We start from the raw sequence: 15,546 nt of genomic DNA, 5'->3' as shown, positions 1-15,546 counted from the left end.
AGAATCTTTTATTTTTAAATAGGGTTAATTTTTTTTTAAATTAAACATTTTGAGTTAAGCTTTACTGAAATTAACCCAGGAACATGTAACCGAGGGAGCCAAATTGAGATTTTCCTGATGTCAAAGTTTCTTCAATTAAAAAGATTTAAATATCTCTGAGTCTCCTCACATACATGTTGACTCCAGTAAACAAAAGTATGATAGATCATTTAGAGATTTAATTCACAGAAGTTAACATAGAAATACTACTGGTAAAGTATTATTCCCAAAAGTTTTACAAATAAGCCTGCAGTAGTGAAATATTTCTTATACGCTAATTCATGGGTATTGATGCTCTATTGTTATACAGTGAAAACTTTAACTTTTTATATTTGAAGTACATTTTTTACATACTTAAATGCTTTCACTTGAGTTAAACTTTCAACGCAGTACTTTTGTTTTTATAGTGTTTTCACTTAAATTAAGTAAGTAAAGAATATGGGCAGCCTCTCCATCCCTTTGTATTTGACATTTAATTATATGTTATATATGTAATATTGTCATCATTGTAACATATCATTAAAGTAGTAAACATTGTATATTTACCTTAGATTTTATATTTCTAATATTTAGATATTGTTTGGTGAGAGAGCACCGTCGGGTACCCGGATGTGTGACGTCATATTTGTGAGCCGCAGCAGTGGTGAGGACATGACTTTTTGAGATCACCAGTGTGGATGTGATCGTTTCATAAACAAACTCCACAATGTTGTCGTGCAGACGAGGTCTGACCGGCACCGTGACCTCCGCTCTGCGGGCTCTGCTGTCGACTAACCGGGTAAACAACTCTCTCTCTCTGTCGGTCGGTCGGTGAACCCGTGGAGGGAAGTCGATCACTGACCGCTGCTCGTCTCTTGCCTCCTCAGGTTGTTGTGCTCGGCCCGGTGCGGAGACATGTGTCCTCACAGACAGGGACAGACGGAGAGGTCCGCATCACCAACGTCCTGAAGGAGAAGTTCCCCTCAGCGTCGTCCCTCAGAGTCGTGGACATTTCAGGTAAAAGACACACAGACATGTCCACAGTGACAGGAGGACCGAGCTGCAGGTTAGCGAGGTTACTTCAGGTTTATCCAAGACTTGCCATAAGGAATCAAATACTTAATAACAGTGTTGTTGTGTGATTCTGTGCTGTGCAGGTGGTTGTGGGGCTATGTATGAGATCCATATAGAGTCCAGTGAATTCAAGGGGAAAAGGACGGTGCAGCAACACCAGTTAGTCAATCAGGTAAATCCTAATAACAACAATGTAGGTGGCAGTGTAAAGTAATATATTGTCCTAACTGTGTTATGTGGTACACTTCTAATTAAATTTTTTGCTTTCCTTGCTGATTGTACTGAAAATTTACTTCAACCGTGCTTTTGATTTTTTTTTTATGATGATCCCCTTAACTTAGAAGGACGTGGTTACTAAAAATTCATTAGCTGTTTTGTCTTTTCTCCCACAGGCACTAAAGGAAGAGATTCAAGGAATGCATGGACTGCGAATATTCACTGATGTCCCAAAACATTAGAGCAAGTCCGTCCACTGCTGACTCTCACCTTTCTCTTTTTGTTCATGAATGCACAGCTTTAAAGATGATATTGTGTGGTAAATTAATTCCAGGATATGTTTTAACTAGTGGGATATCTGTTCCTCTGAGATTATATATATTTGTATAACACCAATGAAGGCTGTGATGCGCACAAAACGACTTGGTTAAATGCCAGTATAAGTCAAGTCATGTTGGTCTTCTCAGTGTTGAAATGATGATGGTAAAATGAAACACAGTTCAGTAAAAATAACCATGTTATTGTCAGATAATTTCTACAGACCCTTGTTTTAAACTGAGGGAAACTACAGTTTGTGGAGCTTTACTTTGCAAAATCATTCACACTGTGATCACAATATATATGTTACCCTCCCATGAAATATGATTGATTTTTTAAAATCGGTTAGAATCCATTGGCTTGTACATATACCTTGTATTTATTCTACCTATGCAACGAAAATGGGAAATTAATTAAAAAAGCAGCTGCTCTTCCCCTGCATACTTTTTACTTGACTGACCCTGGAAGCTGTGGCAATAAGAAAAACTGTTTTCAATCTAGTTTGCAAAGAAAATGAATCATGTAATATTTGAATCAGTTACCATATGTAGTCAATTTAGTCTTTCTATGTGGGAGTATAAGTATGAGAAGCTTGAATTCACTTAATTACTGTGCTCTTCACTTTACACTGTGATTTAAAAGTCATCTTGCCTACGTAAAACATGTATGTATATTTGTTTAGGGGAAAAGTGTAGTTAAAATTGAGTTGTCCGCTTAAATGTTCTCTAATCTAGATTCATTATTAACATACAATATGCAAGAGAAGTAGTTGATTGAAGTGGAGCTCATTGTCATTAATTTGCACAGTTCTCTAACGGATAATTGTTTTCATCAAGGATCACTCAGTGTAGTTATAATAAATAGATTGGTTGGTTTGTAAAGTAAAAGAGAAAATAGTCCAATTATCCAGAACCTATAGTCACGCCTTAACAGAGCTATGTACAAGCAAGAGTGTCAAAATAATTAGAAGTGTTAACAGGAAGTTTCTCTATTTAATAGGCTGGAACGATCAAATGTCTGATTAGAGATTAATCAGCTAATTAATTCAGCTCTATTTTTATATACCTCTGCATAATTTGTCTAATATAAACACAATAACACAATAGTAACGAATTGAAGTCAGTCAAATAAATGTATTTCCCTCTGTGGTGTAGAAGCAGGCTTTAAAGTGGGATGAATGGGAAATCTCAAGTTAAGTACTAAGAGTACCTCAAAGTTGTACTTATATTCAGTATTGTAGAAAATCCTGGAATCATTGAGTGAGTTGTATTTTTGGGATTGAATATAGATAAAGTTCGAACACTCATCACCAGCAGGTGGCGCACTTCATACTTCAACCTGCTGCAAAGACAATACTCAGGGATGAACTAAATTTCAGATCAATGAAATGGTGATGTTTAGCTGAATTGATCGTTATTTCCTTGACTTACCATAAGAAAAAGATTATTCAGGACGGTGATGTGACATGATGGAATAAATGCGCAGGCGGTGAGGGTTGTGGATGCGCACGTTTGCGCACAGGCTGCGCACCGACCTCGTCCCCGTGCACCCCGAGGAGGAGCGGAGAGCAGCTGCTCTGCGACATGGCTGAAGAAGGAGTAGACATGACGGAGGAAACCGAGTTCATGATCGACAGACATGTGCAGGGGAGAGACGCGGGCAACGTGGCGGGTTCCTGCAGCGACGCCAAGGAGATGCGAGCGGTGGTCCTGGCGGGGTTCGGGGGTCTCAACAAACTCAGGGTGAGCAGGAAGCCGATGCCCGAGCCTCAGGAGGGCGAAGTGAAGATCCGCGTCAAAGCATGGTGAATATCACAACACCTGTCAGTCAATAAATACGAGATGGGCTGTGACCCTTCATTATTTCAGGATTCATCACCAGGATGAGCGATCAACACGCTGCCTTGTTTCAGAGCGGTTTTGCAGCCATGAAGCCACAGGTATTTTCTTCTGCTACAGCAGGTTGGCTGCTGGAGCCAATCGTACCAAGCAAATCTGGTTTTCAAGAACATAGGCTACAGTCGTTTTCATTGTATTGTAATTACCTTTATTCTAAATGCTGTAATTATTGAGCTGATCCTTTGCCAAATATTCACAGTTTATGTAAATTAAGTAGTAAGAGGGTATTCCTTATTGGAGCCTCATTGCTTATAATCATTAAAGTAATAATAATCCATGGAATGTCTCTTAGATTCATGTTTTTATTATTGATTTAACAGCTGAGGTCAGAGTCAGTTCAGCTGCATGATTTATTTGTACGGTCTGTATTGATTTTTTTTTTTTTTTTTGTTGCAGTGGCTTGAATTTCCTGGATCTGGTCGTTCGTCAGGGGACAATAGATAATCCCCCCAAACCTCCTCTGGTCCCTGGGTTCGAATGCTGTGGAATCGTGGAGTTGGTGGGTGAAAACACAAAGGGATATGAGGTTAGTGAAGTTACAGGTTGTTTATGAGGTGATCGATGTTGAAATGTTTCCATTTTCTGAACAATAGAAACCTGCATCAAGAAAATAATAGACTTATAAACATGCTGAGAGTATATTGATGAGACAGAAATCAGAGTCCATAATATATTCTACAAACCAGTGGTGGATCAAGGAGTTTTTAAAACCGAGGGTCCCAAAGGGGCCACAATTTACAGAGAGGGGCCGATGTCATGTCCAACATCTGTGCACAGTTCCTGATTCAGTAATGTGCACATTAAAGTCACTCCTTGTTTACTGTTAGCTCTAAAACTTTGTGCAAAGCCTCACATCACTGAATATGTTTGGGAAATGGTTCCTTGTTCATTGTGTACCTAAAAAAGAGCTAAGAAAATATAAACTCTCAACAAATTGTCATATTTATAGTCAGTATTGTCAGTAGGGGACTATTTCATTTAAAGAAAGATAAAGACTACTGGCGACAGGGGCACTTTGGGGCCACTCATTACCCAGTGTCCTCCTGGCCCTGCCACTGGATCCGCACCGGGTACAAGAGTGGAGCTCAATAGAGTGCACATCTCTCTGCCCAACCCTGCCCTCATGAAACCTCATTTTTAATCAGTATATCTGGATTTCTAATTGGATCTGCACCAAATTTCACACATATTAGTCCCCATTACTAGTCAGATGAAGATCAATCAAGATCCATGAATTCTTATTTGAGGAATCAACATAAATGTTGCAAAACATCCAATCTCACAATGTTAAATAAACAGAAAAAAAATCCCCTTGATCTGGGCCTGATCTAGATCTGCACCAACATTTAATGGGTTATGCCCCATCCCTCCGCAGAATATAATGGAAGTTGGTCGGGTAGTTTTTGCGTAATCCTTTTAACAAACAAATAAATTCAATTCCCACACGAAAACGCAACCTCCCTCGTGTCACATGATTCAGCCTCATCCCGACATGTTTCTTTCAGATCGGCGACAGGGTCATGGCCTTGGTGAACTACAACGCCTGGGCGGAGGTGGTGTGCACACCGGTGGACTTTGTCTACAAGATGCCAGACGACATGAGTTTTGCTGAGGCGGCAGCGTTTGCATTGAACTTCGTGGCCGCCTACATGATGCTCTTTGAGGTCGCCAACCTGCGGGAGGGGATGTCAGTGCTGGTGCACTCAGCAGGAGGTGGTGTAGTAAGTCAGCCTCTGATGACTGATGACTGATGCAGGCAGCCACAAAGAGAGTTCAGCCGTTTCATCCAACTCTCATTATAACTGACTGCTTCACAGCTGCAAATGGAGCCAGCTGTTTGCTCCCTGCTGTTAATGTTACAGTGAAAACATCAAGTTATTTCTGTCTTCACTTCTTGAACATCCTTGATTTATGTTTTTGAAATGACTTTTTCAAATCCAAAGACCGTCAATGTTGTGAGTTACAATTCAAGCTAACCAAGTAATCATTAGTATTACACAAACAGTAATGATAAGTACAATAACATTATCTTTTAAGAATGTGTTTGTGATGTGTGTTGTGTTGTGTGTCTGGGATTGTACGTACGATCAGAGCCGGACTCCGTGTTCCCACAGATGAATTGTTCCAACTCTTTGTTATTTCCAGGGTCAAGCTGTGGCTCAGCTGTGCTCCACCATTCCCAACGTCACCGTGTTCGGGATCGCATCGTGTTCCAAACACGCGGCCATCCGAGACTCCGTGACTCACCTGTTCGACAGAAACGCTGATTACGTGCAGGAGGTCAAAAAGTAAGCGCGGCAGGTTTGTCTGTCGTCCTTGATTTGAGTTTGTAACAATTTAGTTCATCCGATGCATTTCAGAAACATTCAATTTGTGCACATGTCAGCTAATGTGATAACGTGGACTTTGCCGAATGTAGACATTACCTGTTCCCTTTATTTGGGTCTTGTGTGGCCTTGGTCCTCTAACAGTGCATCTGAGGCAGCAGTGGAATCTGTAGGGCAGAGGTCTGCACTGGCAACGTGGAGCAGCCGAGGCAATTAGGACCAAGCAGTGACACCCCGGCGCACATGTCATCCACAACACAGCCGTTAGCCACTTAATGCTACAGAGCAAAAACGCTGCCTGAAATTTGAATGGCTACAGGTTAACTGTATCTACACTGTGGAGTATGTTGGTAAAGATGTCGTAGAGCTTTCCTGTCTTCTGCTTTAAAGAGGTTTACAATCATTTGTTGCTATACGGTTGCTTTGATTGACAACCCCCCACGCTACGCATGAAGGCCGCTGTATGGCTCTATTTATCTGGTAACACGTAGAGATTCAAATGTTGCTTCATTAGCACTGATTGTTTCATGCTCTCTATTCGCATGTCCACAGTGGCAGTGGATTAATGTTTCTTTCATCTCTCTGGCTCACACATTCTTCTCGGGATCACGAGCAAAGTACAATTAAATTAATCTTTTTACAAAAGGCAAAAACCATGGGAATCACAAGACCACCAAGCAGTTTAGCCAAGCAGGTGTCCAGGGCCACACGGGAGAGAGGGAGGACTGCCCGTGAGAACAACATGCTTTTCATTCTTCCATATCTGTACCTTCAATGAGTCTGGTCATGCCAAATGCTTTTATTAAATTTTTTTTCACCGATTGATAAGAAGATGAACTTTTTCTTACATGATGTAAGATGTTTTAGTCATGGGGAGTTATGTGGGCCCTGCATGCATCAATAATCTCTTTATAAGAGAAGTGTGGGCAGAGTCAAAAGAGACATGTAGGTTGCAAACTGTAACTTTTTCTCAGAGGAATCTATGATCACATGCTGAGAATCCATAATTAGACTAATCCTGAGTCATAGGCTGAATATATGGAATGAATGTGTTTCCACTTTTGGTGCTCACAGTCATAAAGGAGCAAACCTGTCATTGATTCTTCTCTTATTTTACTTTTAAGTACATTTTGTCTCGGTTGATGGACTCTTTACAACACGTTAATTAGAGCTGAAACGGTTTGCTGGTGAAGTGGATAAACAGGAAATTAAGCTGCAAATATTTTAGGGCTACGTCGCAATTATTTCCTTATTCCCCCGGTGATGCCTTCAGATGGCTTGTTTTGTCAATCCAATAATTTAAAACCTAAAAAAGGATCAATCGTTGTAACTTTAATATTGGACTATACTTTAACATCTATATAAGTTTATATGAATCCCCTTTTTCAGTTGACTTCACCTCTACTCTGTTCTCGATGTTGCAGAATTTCTCCGGAGGGAGTGGACATCTTGTTGGACTGCCTATGTGGAGAGAACACAGGGAAAGGCCTGAGTCTGCTGAAGCCACTGGGAACATACATCCTCTATGGTAGGAACAATACTTCTCAATGTTTGCACTGTGTTAATGTGTTTTCTTTACTTTCAAAGTGGATATAACTAAATTTACAGTGTATTGGTCAAAGTTAACTCGACATGCTTTATCTTTTAAGATTATATTACCACTTCAACAGTTTGAGTCTACACTTAAGGCCTTTTTTGTGTTGTGCTGCATGAGAAGATCGACAGCACTTATATACTGTATCTCTGCAGTTCATGGGAGTGGCATGGTGATACAGCGGTCAGCACCGTTGCCTCAGAGCAAGAGGGTTCCCAGTTCAATATCTGATTTGGATAGGGTTTGCATGTTCTCCTTGTGCCTGCGTGGATTTTCTCTGGGTATTCTGACTTCCTTCCCTAGTCCAAACACATGCAGATTGGGGTTAAGTTAAAGTTGCCCTAGGTGTGAGTGTGAGTGTGGTTTTTTGTCCATGATAAGCCCCGCCTCTCACCCACTGTCAGGTCGGATAGGCTGCATCTCCCCCCGTGCAACCCTGAAATGATAAGCTGTACAGATAATGGATGGATCTGCAATTATTTTCAAGTCTGACCCAAGAGACAGATATTAGTATAATTGCTTGAGCTGAGACATATAACAGCAAAATTATGTCTTTAAGATTTGTTTGTAAATTGTAAAATGTGTTTATAGATTTTTATAGGTTTGTTCCCGCTGGACAGGACCAGGCGTGCTGTTCCCACTTTCTCTCTCTTTATGCTAAGCTAATGTCACACTTTTCCTTTAAAGGTTCAATGTGTAGAATTTAGGGATATCTAGATGCACGTTGCAGCTGAATACGCCTCACCTCACCCTCCACTTCCATGAAAAAGAACCTGTGGCAGCCTTCAGTTGTCATAAAAACTCAAAAGGTGTTTAGTCTGTCCTGTCTGGGCTACTGTCGAAAACATGGTGGCCTTCATAGAGAGGACCCGCTCCAGATGTAAATATGAAGTATTTATAAATATAAAGGGCCAGTTCAAGGGTAAAGAAAACAAGAACTTGTACAATTTAAATACGTGCGAAGGCATGCTCGCACATATCTAAAAGGTCTAAAGGTGCCAGCCACTTCTCCCCCCCGTGCACCTCACCCTTCACGCTTCTCTGCTGCCAATATTGACCAGTCACTTCTGTTCAACCACTAGCACGGTTTTTATCGAACTCTTTTATTTCTGTTTTCTCAGGCGCGTCAAACATGGTCACCGGGGAAACAAAGAGTTTCTTCAGCTTTGCAAAATCGGTGAGTCAGAGTTGCAGTCTGGTAGCAAACATTTCACGGCAAATGAACCACACACACACACATATATATATGAGTCACTCAGGATGAACGTGTCCCTGTTTCTCCTCCTGCAGTGGTGGCAGGTGGAGAAGGTGAACCCAATTAAACTGTACGAGGAGAACAAAGTCATAGCTGGATTCTCGCTCCTCAACCTCCTCTTCAAACAAGGCAGATGTAGCCTCGTCAGAGCAGTGATGGAGAAACTCCTGCGTCTCTACGAGCAGAAGAAGATCAAGCCAGTCGTGGACTCCCTGTGGGCACTGGAGGAGGTAATAGCCTGGGGGTGGGGGGACCAGAGACTGGGAGACAGTGAATTTAATGATGATGAGATTAAAAAAAAATGATCTGGTTGCATATGTGTTAAGACAAACAGGGATGCAAGGTCCAAGATACAAGATACATTTGTTAATCCCAGACACATGCAGTCACACACATGCAAATGAGGGAAATTTGTCCTCTGCTTTTGACCCATCTGGTGAACACAGCAGGACACACAGAGCAGTGGGCAGCCATGTACAGCACCCGGGGAGCAGATGTTGGGGGAGTAAGGTGCCTTGCTCAGGGGCATTTAGACAGTGGGGGTAGGGAGAGTCCTCTTGGAGTTTCGAACAGATCCAGGTGTTGTCCATCGAGGTATGTTTATTATTGTCACTCCGAGGAGTCAAATCAGAGACCTTCCAGTCTGATGTCCGTAGATGTAAGAGAAGATTTTATACATACATCTTGGCTTGCACACCGTCTTTTGTTCCTCCCTGCTGTTATTTAACATTCTTCCACAGATGGTGGGTAGGTTGCATCTTCCTGTTCCACAATTATTTTCACACCCACAGAAATCCCGACAGGCCATGTCAATCACTTTGCTCCATATTTCTACAAATTCTCTTCCTGTTGTTATTCCTCACCTGGGGTGTCCTGGTCTTCCTCATGATGTTTTTCCATAGGGTGCTTATAGATAGTCCAGAGCGTATTGAAGACATTCAGTGCTTGTGATGACCCAGTGCTGTAACATCGTAGTCAGGGTATGAAAAGCAGGCCATTTGCTGGGGCCCAGAGCTGAGATAGGCCCCCCCGGAATGTCTGATTACGTCGGTCCAAAGCTACGACTATTTTTTGAGAATCTTCCATATTCTACCACCAGAAGTCTCCATAGTTATCTTGAACGCTCCACACGTCTTTTAGTGTGAATAGACTTGTGCACTCTAAAGTGAGTGTATGGAAGAACACGAATTGAAACAGAATCAATCAATGTATCCAGAAAACTTTTTTCCAACCCGCGTTGTCAATTATTTGCCTAATTAGAACTTTTCGCTGACAAAGTTTATTGCGCTTGGAGGCCACAACTTTAGCTTTTATGATGTTTGGTGACATGATGGAGTTATACTTTGTAGTTGCTGAAGGTTCATCCAACTGTAAGCCAGTACTGTAGAATCGGATTGGTAAAAGCTGATTTGAGTAGTCATATATTTACAGACACAGTTTGTATACATATACAGAACTGGTCATAAGATTTAGAACAACTCCATTTTTCATTGGTGGGTCAGGGGTTTATCCACCAGTAAAATAATGTCCCGCAACATTAAAAGAAAAGAACCCGATGGTGCCGTCACATGATGGAAGAGCAGCACAGTCTGAAACCAGACTTAAACCCCATGGAGCTGATTTGCTAAAAAAGAAAGAGAGAGAGAAACATGGTAGAAAGAAGGGCACGTGTGTTCAGCTTCTGGATGAATTCAAAAATGTTGATTCAATTAAGGATTTAAGATTCAAAGATTCCTTGTTTTGAAACCTGTTTTATTTATTTGTTCTGTGCTTTAATATCAGAACACACTAAAAACATTGGACCATGTACATTTTAGGAGCAACTTGAAAAATAAGGTGGTTTTAAAACCCTTGAATACACACATAAACCACATGTACATATTTGTGATCACTGTTTCCAGCAGTGATATAAAAAAACATAATCTGTCTTTGGGAGTAGAATGTTTGGAATTTTTTCCACATCCACCAAACGCTCCAGACATTCAGATAAGAGCAGAGACAGAGCAGGTGAAACCGCAGAGGAAGCTGATTAGAAGTCTCACCGAACTTTCGCTCTTCAGTCACAGAGAGAATATGTTGATGAAATAATTTCTGTCTTCAATTCTCATGGGAAACGTCCCCATTATTCTCGTCATTAAACTTTGGCAGGTTGCACTGGCCATTCAATGGAACCATTGCCCATGAAGAATCTAATTAGATGGGAGGATGGCGTGGGATGTAGTGTCGGGACACAGCCTGCCTCATTTGTGTACATGCCTGGGAGGAGAATTCAGACGGTGTTAGTTTACACGTTGACCATGGCAACCTTTTCTTCATTTGGAATGAAAAGTTGGAGAGTGTGTGTGACTGGAGCAGAATCTGAGGTTTTCTGACTACCAGCAGTTTCAGTGAGGAAATTATTATTTTGTCTTTTAATTTGGTTTCCAAGGTACGTGATAATACTTAGGATACTACGGAATAAAAGTGGACTTATAAATAGTATTTCTAAGGGATCTATGGGCAAGTGGAACTTATACATCCCTTCTCTCCTTCTGCAAACGTGTTACCTCGCAGCTGCACACTGGACAAGTTTCTGACCTAATTTTGCTCTTGGCTTGATCTCCATCATTTCATTTAACAAATGAATGCTTGTGACACAATGGCTTGTAGACAAAGAGGCTCAGTTGTGTCTCATTGTGGATTGTAATGAGAACACAAGATATGGCATCCTGAATAAACTTTAATAATGTGTGAATTTTTCTGTACACAATGAGTCGGAGAAGCTTTAATGAGTTTCACCAACCTTTAATTATTGTTATAGTTTAAATCAATCGACCAGAGTAGTTTAGTTGAGTCATTAAGACAAACTTTTGGGTCTAGAAGCACAGGTACGGTATGATCTGAACAAAATGTCAGCTCATATAAAGCGTACTGCGGGGCAGACTCCCTCATGACAGAAGCCTGGCCTTCACTTTGAGTGGGGAAGAGATTAAAAACCCTGTCTGTAGATCTCTGTTGTATTAAATGTCAGGCATGACTGTCCCATATCAATATAACAGAATTGATGGGTCAGTCATTGCTAGTTTTGTTAGAAGACATGATGCAAAAGAGAAGCCAAAGCATCTTGATCGCCATCTGGTGGCTGGCTGCAGTATAGTTCATAAGTCCTGCGTCCTCCATGTATATGTCAATAAAGTATTTTCAAGATGGTTTAATTTCGGGTAGCTTTCATCACACTGGTGTATCATATCGTATGTCCAATATTTATTTGATGTTATAAAAACGAATTGAAATGCCATGATTGACAGCTGAGTCTGACTCACGATTGGTCGATTGGGTGTAATGATGGGATCTCGCTACGTGGCTCCATCCCCCGAACACTACTTCACAGACTCTGACTTAAATGTGCAAAATGGCAGCGCTCGTATTCGGAGGAAATGCATCTTTATATTTACTCTCTTAATTCTGAAAGAAACATAATTACTGCTTAATTTAATGTAATCTCCCATTGAGGATATTCATAATTTGATGTTTTTCTGACTTAGATAGACAACGTAATGTCAGTGTAAAAAGTTTGTCTGGTAATTACTCTGTGAGATGGGCGTTGAGAAAATTATGATGAGCCCAACACAGTGATAAACAGTGCTTCTAGTGGGCAGAGATTTATATCTTACGCTGCATTTCATTTTATTATTCAATCTTCACTACAATTATTATGAAGATTTTTAATTCATTCATCTACTTCCTAAATTAAACAAACTCCAGAAGGACAATTTGGGTTTTATTATGAATAATTAAATCATTAGTTATTTCAGGGTTTAACACAAATGTATTGTGTCCTCCAGGAATCTGAGACATTTATTATCCACGCCATTTTATTTGTTATTCAATCCCATTCTATCAAACCGGTCTAAAGCTGGTTAATTGGGTCTCCCATGCAAAATGCAACCTTTATTGTTCCTGCAGTCACAGTTAAAATAAAGCAGTGTCTTGTACTTGTCTGCTTAATATAGACTGGCTGGGATCATTGCAGGCAGTGAGGTGCTCAACCGTGGCCCAGCAGGATGAGTCAGCATCTTTTAGTCAACATTAAGGCCGTTAAAGTCTCACACTGAGGGAGTTAAGATTAAAGCTGTTCTGAGAAAAGGGATCCTGCATCTGTGATAACCAGGAAATGGTTGCAGACGTCTCTTTTGTGGGGAATCATTTCACAGTTTTTTCCTTTTTATAGCAGACCCCTCTTTGAAAGCCTTTATTGTTGAAAGATGTTTTTCAATTGAATTGTGAGGAATCCTAATTCTGTCTTCTTTTTTTTAATACATTAAATACAAAATTTGTAACAAAAATGTAAAATGTTTCCAGGGATCAATGGACACTTTTGGTTTATCAATTAAAGGATCCAGATTATACTTAGATGCAGGGGTGTCAGAACAGGGAAGGCAAAATAGATAACTATAGTTAATAGTTAATTCTTTAAATAAACTACACTGACTTCAGAGAAAGAGAAGCAAATTAAGTTTTAATTTGTGTTTCTTAATTTTGTAGTTCAAATTTGTCTGCTATTTTTAAAGGTTAAAAGAGTAAGTAGCCTATTAAATGAGATTGTTCTAGTGATATGTGCAAATTCAGCTTGCTGACGGTAACTTAACTATTGTGTTCTATCCTCAGGTAAAAGAAGCCATGCAGAGAATTCACGACAGAGGAAACATTGGGAAACTCATCCTGGATGTGGAGAAGTCGCCCACTCCTCTGGTAACAACAATCATTTTAAATTGACAGTTGTTTGAATTCTAAAATCTTCAACATCTAGATCACTTAATCACTAAATCCCACACACTGGTCCTTTAAGAAGATCTGTGGTGGAAAGGATTTTTAGGAAAAAGACGAGATGAATGATCTTAATATCCGTGGTTAATTAGCTGGCTGAATTGCAGTGTGCTATTTTTGGTAGAGTAATAGTTCAGTTTGACATTTGTGATGCAGTTTCAGGTCCAGTCATGGTCACATGGAGGCAGTGAGTGGGATTTCCTCCTGTTCTACCGCCCTCGTTTCCATGGTGATCTCAACATTAAACCTAGCAAAGCCATTAGATCCATAGACATGCTCATATTGTAGCCATATTATACAGCTGCCCATTAGCCAAGAGCACATTTTGTACTACACTGCAGCTCCACGTGTCTGCTCACATCTACGTTCCCCCTCTGTTCTCCTCTCGGTGCAGCTCGGTAATACACCTAATGAGAGTCGGATTGTATTTTTATCTGTAATGTAGATGGCTAGCGACAGCACAGAGACCAGTGAAGCAGGAGAGGAAGAAGAGGAGCCGGAGGGGGATAACGACAGCAAGGAGCGCATGCCCTTCATCCATTAGAGCCAGCTAAGCCCTCTGCGACGTGGAGAGGCTGCATAGAGTCACCACAGAGGAACTCGACCACACACCAGTGTTGTACAGTATGTGCTGTATGCATGAATGTGCTGTATGTATGCAGAGGGAATTTATGTGTCTCTTGTCTGTTTTACTATTGTTTGTCAGTCGAATAAAGATTCATAACACGTTTGTCAACCAGGCAACAAGTGCAAGTGCCATTCTCAAAATAGTAGTATTACATTCTGAACTGTTATTTTAAGTGACAGTACATTTACTGTTCATTTAATCTGCCTGCCATTTATTCTAATTAACAATGGACTGAAGAAGCATTTAAACCAGCTGACTAGCATTTAACATTAGATTTAGTAAAGTTCCCAAGTGTTGGCATGTTTAAACATTTCACGTTATGTTATCAAGTTATGAAAACATTTTATTTAATTCTCGCCTGTCCTCAGAGATGACTTCAATAGAGTGTTATGGTGATACTGAAGATTATTTTTGTTTAAAGAATGAAGCTGTAATAATACAAGAATAGTTTCTGAGTTGAGAAGAAAGTAGTAATACTATGATAAAATAAAGATGTAGTATTACTAGACTAAAGTCATATTTGAGAGTTTGTTATATCATAGTTTTACAACTTATTCTTTTTAAATCTCCCTAATACTGAGAATCATTTTGACCCCAATGTTTTGATGCTTCTGACTAAGGGAGTGAATCACTTTCTCTTGTGACTCTAGTGATGTGTGAAGCAGGACAGAAAATTCTGTATGTTGATATCTGCATGACGTTTTATTCTTTGGTGCCAACCTTGTGATATTATGGGATCACCAGTGCCTTTCAGCTACAGAGGAGTGTTTTAATACGCAACGTGCTTTCCTCATGTGAAGTTCATATTGAACAAACTAACAAAAAGGTATTTTTAACTGGATTGTGAAAACAGATTCATACACTTAGAAATGATTCCTTCCTTAAACTATATATTCAGAACCTTTACTTAAATACATAATATACTACACCAACCAGTGTTGCATAAAAATCGGATTTTCATGAGATCGAATGTAAATTGTATCAAATTCTATAAAAATACAAATGAAACGATTATAAATTCTTCATTTTCTTAGGGAGGATGATGATGAAGTCCGACTGAAGAGTCTGCTTTCTCTGACCAAAGTTATTTACTTGTGCCTCTTAATAAAAGTGCCATAAGACTCCCAAGGCAAATTATATTAACTACGAGCTGGTTTATAAAGGCAAAGTGGTTTAGATTTGAACAGCATTGTGTATTTACTTTATTTAAATAAGATTCCCTCTACTCTAAATCTGTGGGCTGTTACTGAAATACAGGAGAAGAACAGCTGACAAGGAACCAATGGTTGCCAAACACTCGCACCCATCTAATCAGGGGATTGGTTTGTTTTAATTATTAATTTGTCAAAGTACAAACAAAGTGCATTGAAAATCATTTTCACTATTGATTCGGCTTTGCTTATTCAGTAGGT

At 40.0% G+C, this 15,546-nt stretch overlaps 2 protein-coding genes across 2 annotated transcripts; both read left to right on the top strand.

The window, feature by feature from the left end:
* The first annotated feature begins 676 nt into the window (after nt 1-676).
* Nucleotides 677-2,061, top strand: bola3 (bolA family member 3). Its single transcript, XM_061068312.1, has 4 exons — nt 677-817; nt 906-1,035; nt 1,176-1,264; nt 1,485-2,061. Exons 1-4 carry the CDS (start codon nt 746-748, stop codon nt 1,548-1,550), a joined length of 357 nt encoding a protein of 118 aa, XP_060924295.1. The 5' UTR covers nt 677-745; the 3' UTR covers nt 1,551-2,061.
* Nucleotides 2,062-3,209: 1,148 nt separating this feature from the next.
* On the top strand, nt 3,210-14,050 carry vat1l (vesicle amine transport 1-like). Its single transcript, XM_061068862.1, has 9 exons — nt 3,210-3,430; nt 3,921-4,050; nt 5,030-5,245; nt 5,670-5,812; nt 7,276-7,379; nt 8,567-8,622; nt 8,736-8,930; nt 13,348-13,431; nt 13,952-14,050. Exons 1-9 carry the CDS (start codon nt 3,210-3,212, stop codon nt 14,048-14,050), a joined length of 1,248 nt encoding a protein of 415 aa, XP_060924845.1.
* The last annotated feature ends 1,496 nt before the right edge of the window (nt 14,051-15,546 follow it).

The sequence above is a fragment of the Limanda limanda genome, chromosome 3 (assembly GCF_963576545.1).
Source record: "Limanda limanda chromosome 3, fLimLim1.1, whole genome shotgun sequence".
NCBI lineage: Eukaryota > Metazoa > Chordata > Actinopteri > Pleuronectiformes > Pleuronectidae > Limanda > Limanda limanda.
The sequence above is the reverse complement of the archived record's forward strand: the minus strand, read 5'-3'. Positions and strand labels throughout refer to the sequence as shown.

Excerpts from the sequence above, each read along its gene's own strand:
- bola3 (XM_061068312.1), top strand. The coding sequence starts at position 746 with ATGTTGTCGTGCAGACGAGGTCTGACCGGCACCGTGACCTCCGCTCTG. Across the intron at positions 818-905 it reads CTCTGCTGTCGACTAACCGG|GTTGTTGTGCTCGGCCCGGT; the intron begins GTAAACAACTCT and ends TTGCCTCCTCAG. Across the intron at positions 1,036-1,175 it reads CAGAGTCGTGGACATTTCAG|GTGGTTGTGGGGCTATGTAT; the intron begins GTAAAAGACACA and ends TGTGCTGTGCAG.
- vat1l (XM_061068862.1), top strand. The coding sequence starts at position 3,210 with ATGGCTGAAGAAGGAGTAGACATGACGGAGGAAACCGAGTTCATGATC. Across the intron at positions 5,813-7,275 it reads TACGTGCAGGAGGTCAAAAA|AATTTCTCCGGAGGGAGTGG; the intron begins GTAAGCGCGGCA and ends TCGATGTTGCAG. Across the intron at positions 13,432-13,951 it reads AGAAGTCGCCCACTCCTCTG|ATGGCTAGCGACAGCACAGA; the intron begins GTAACAACAATC and ends TCTGTAATGTAG.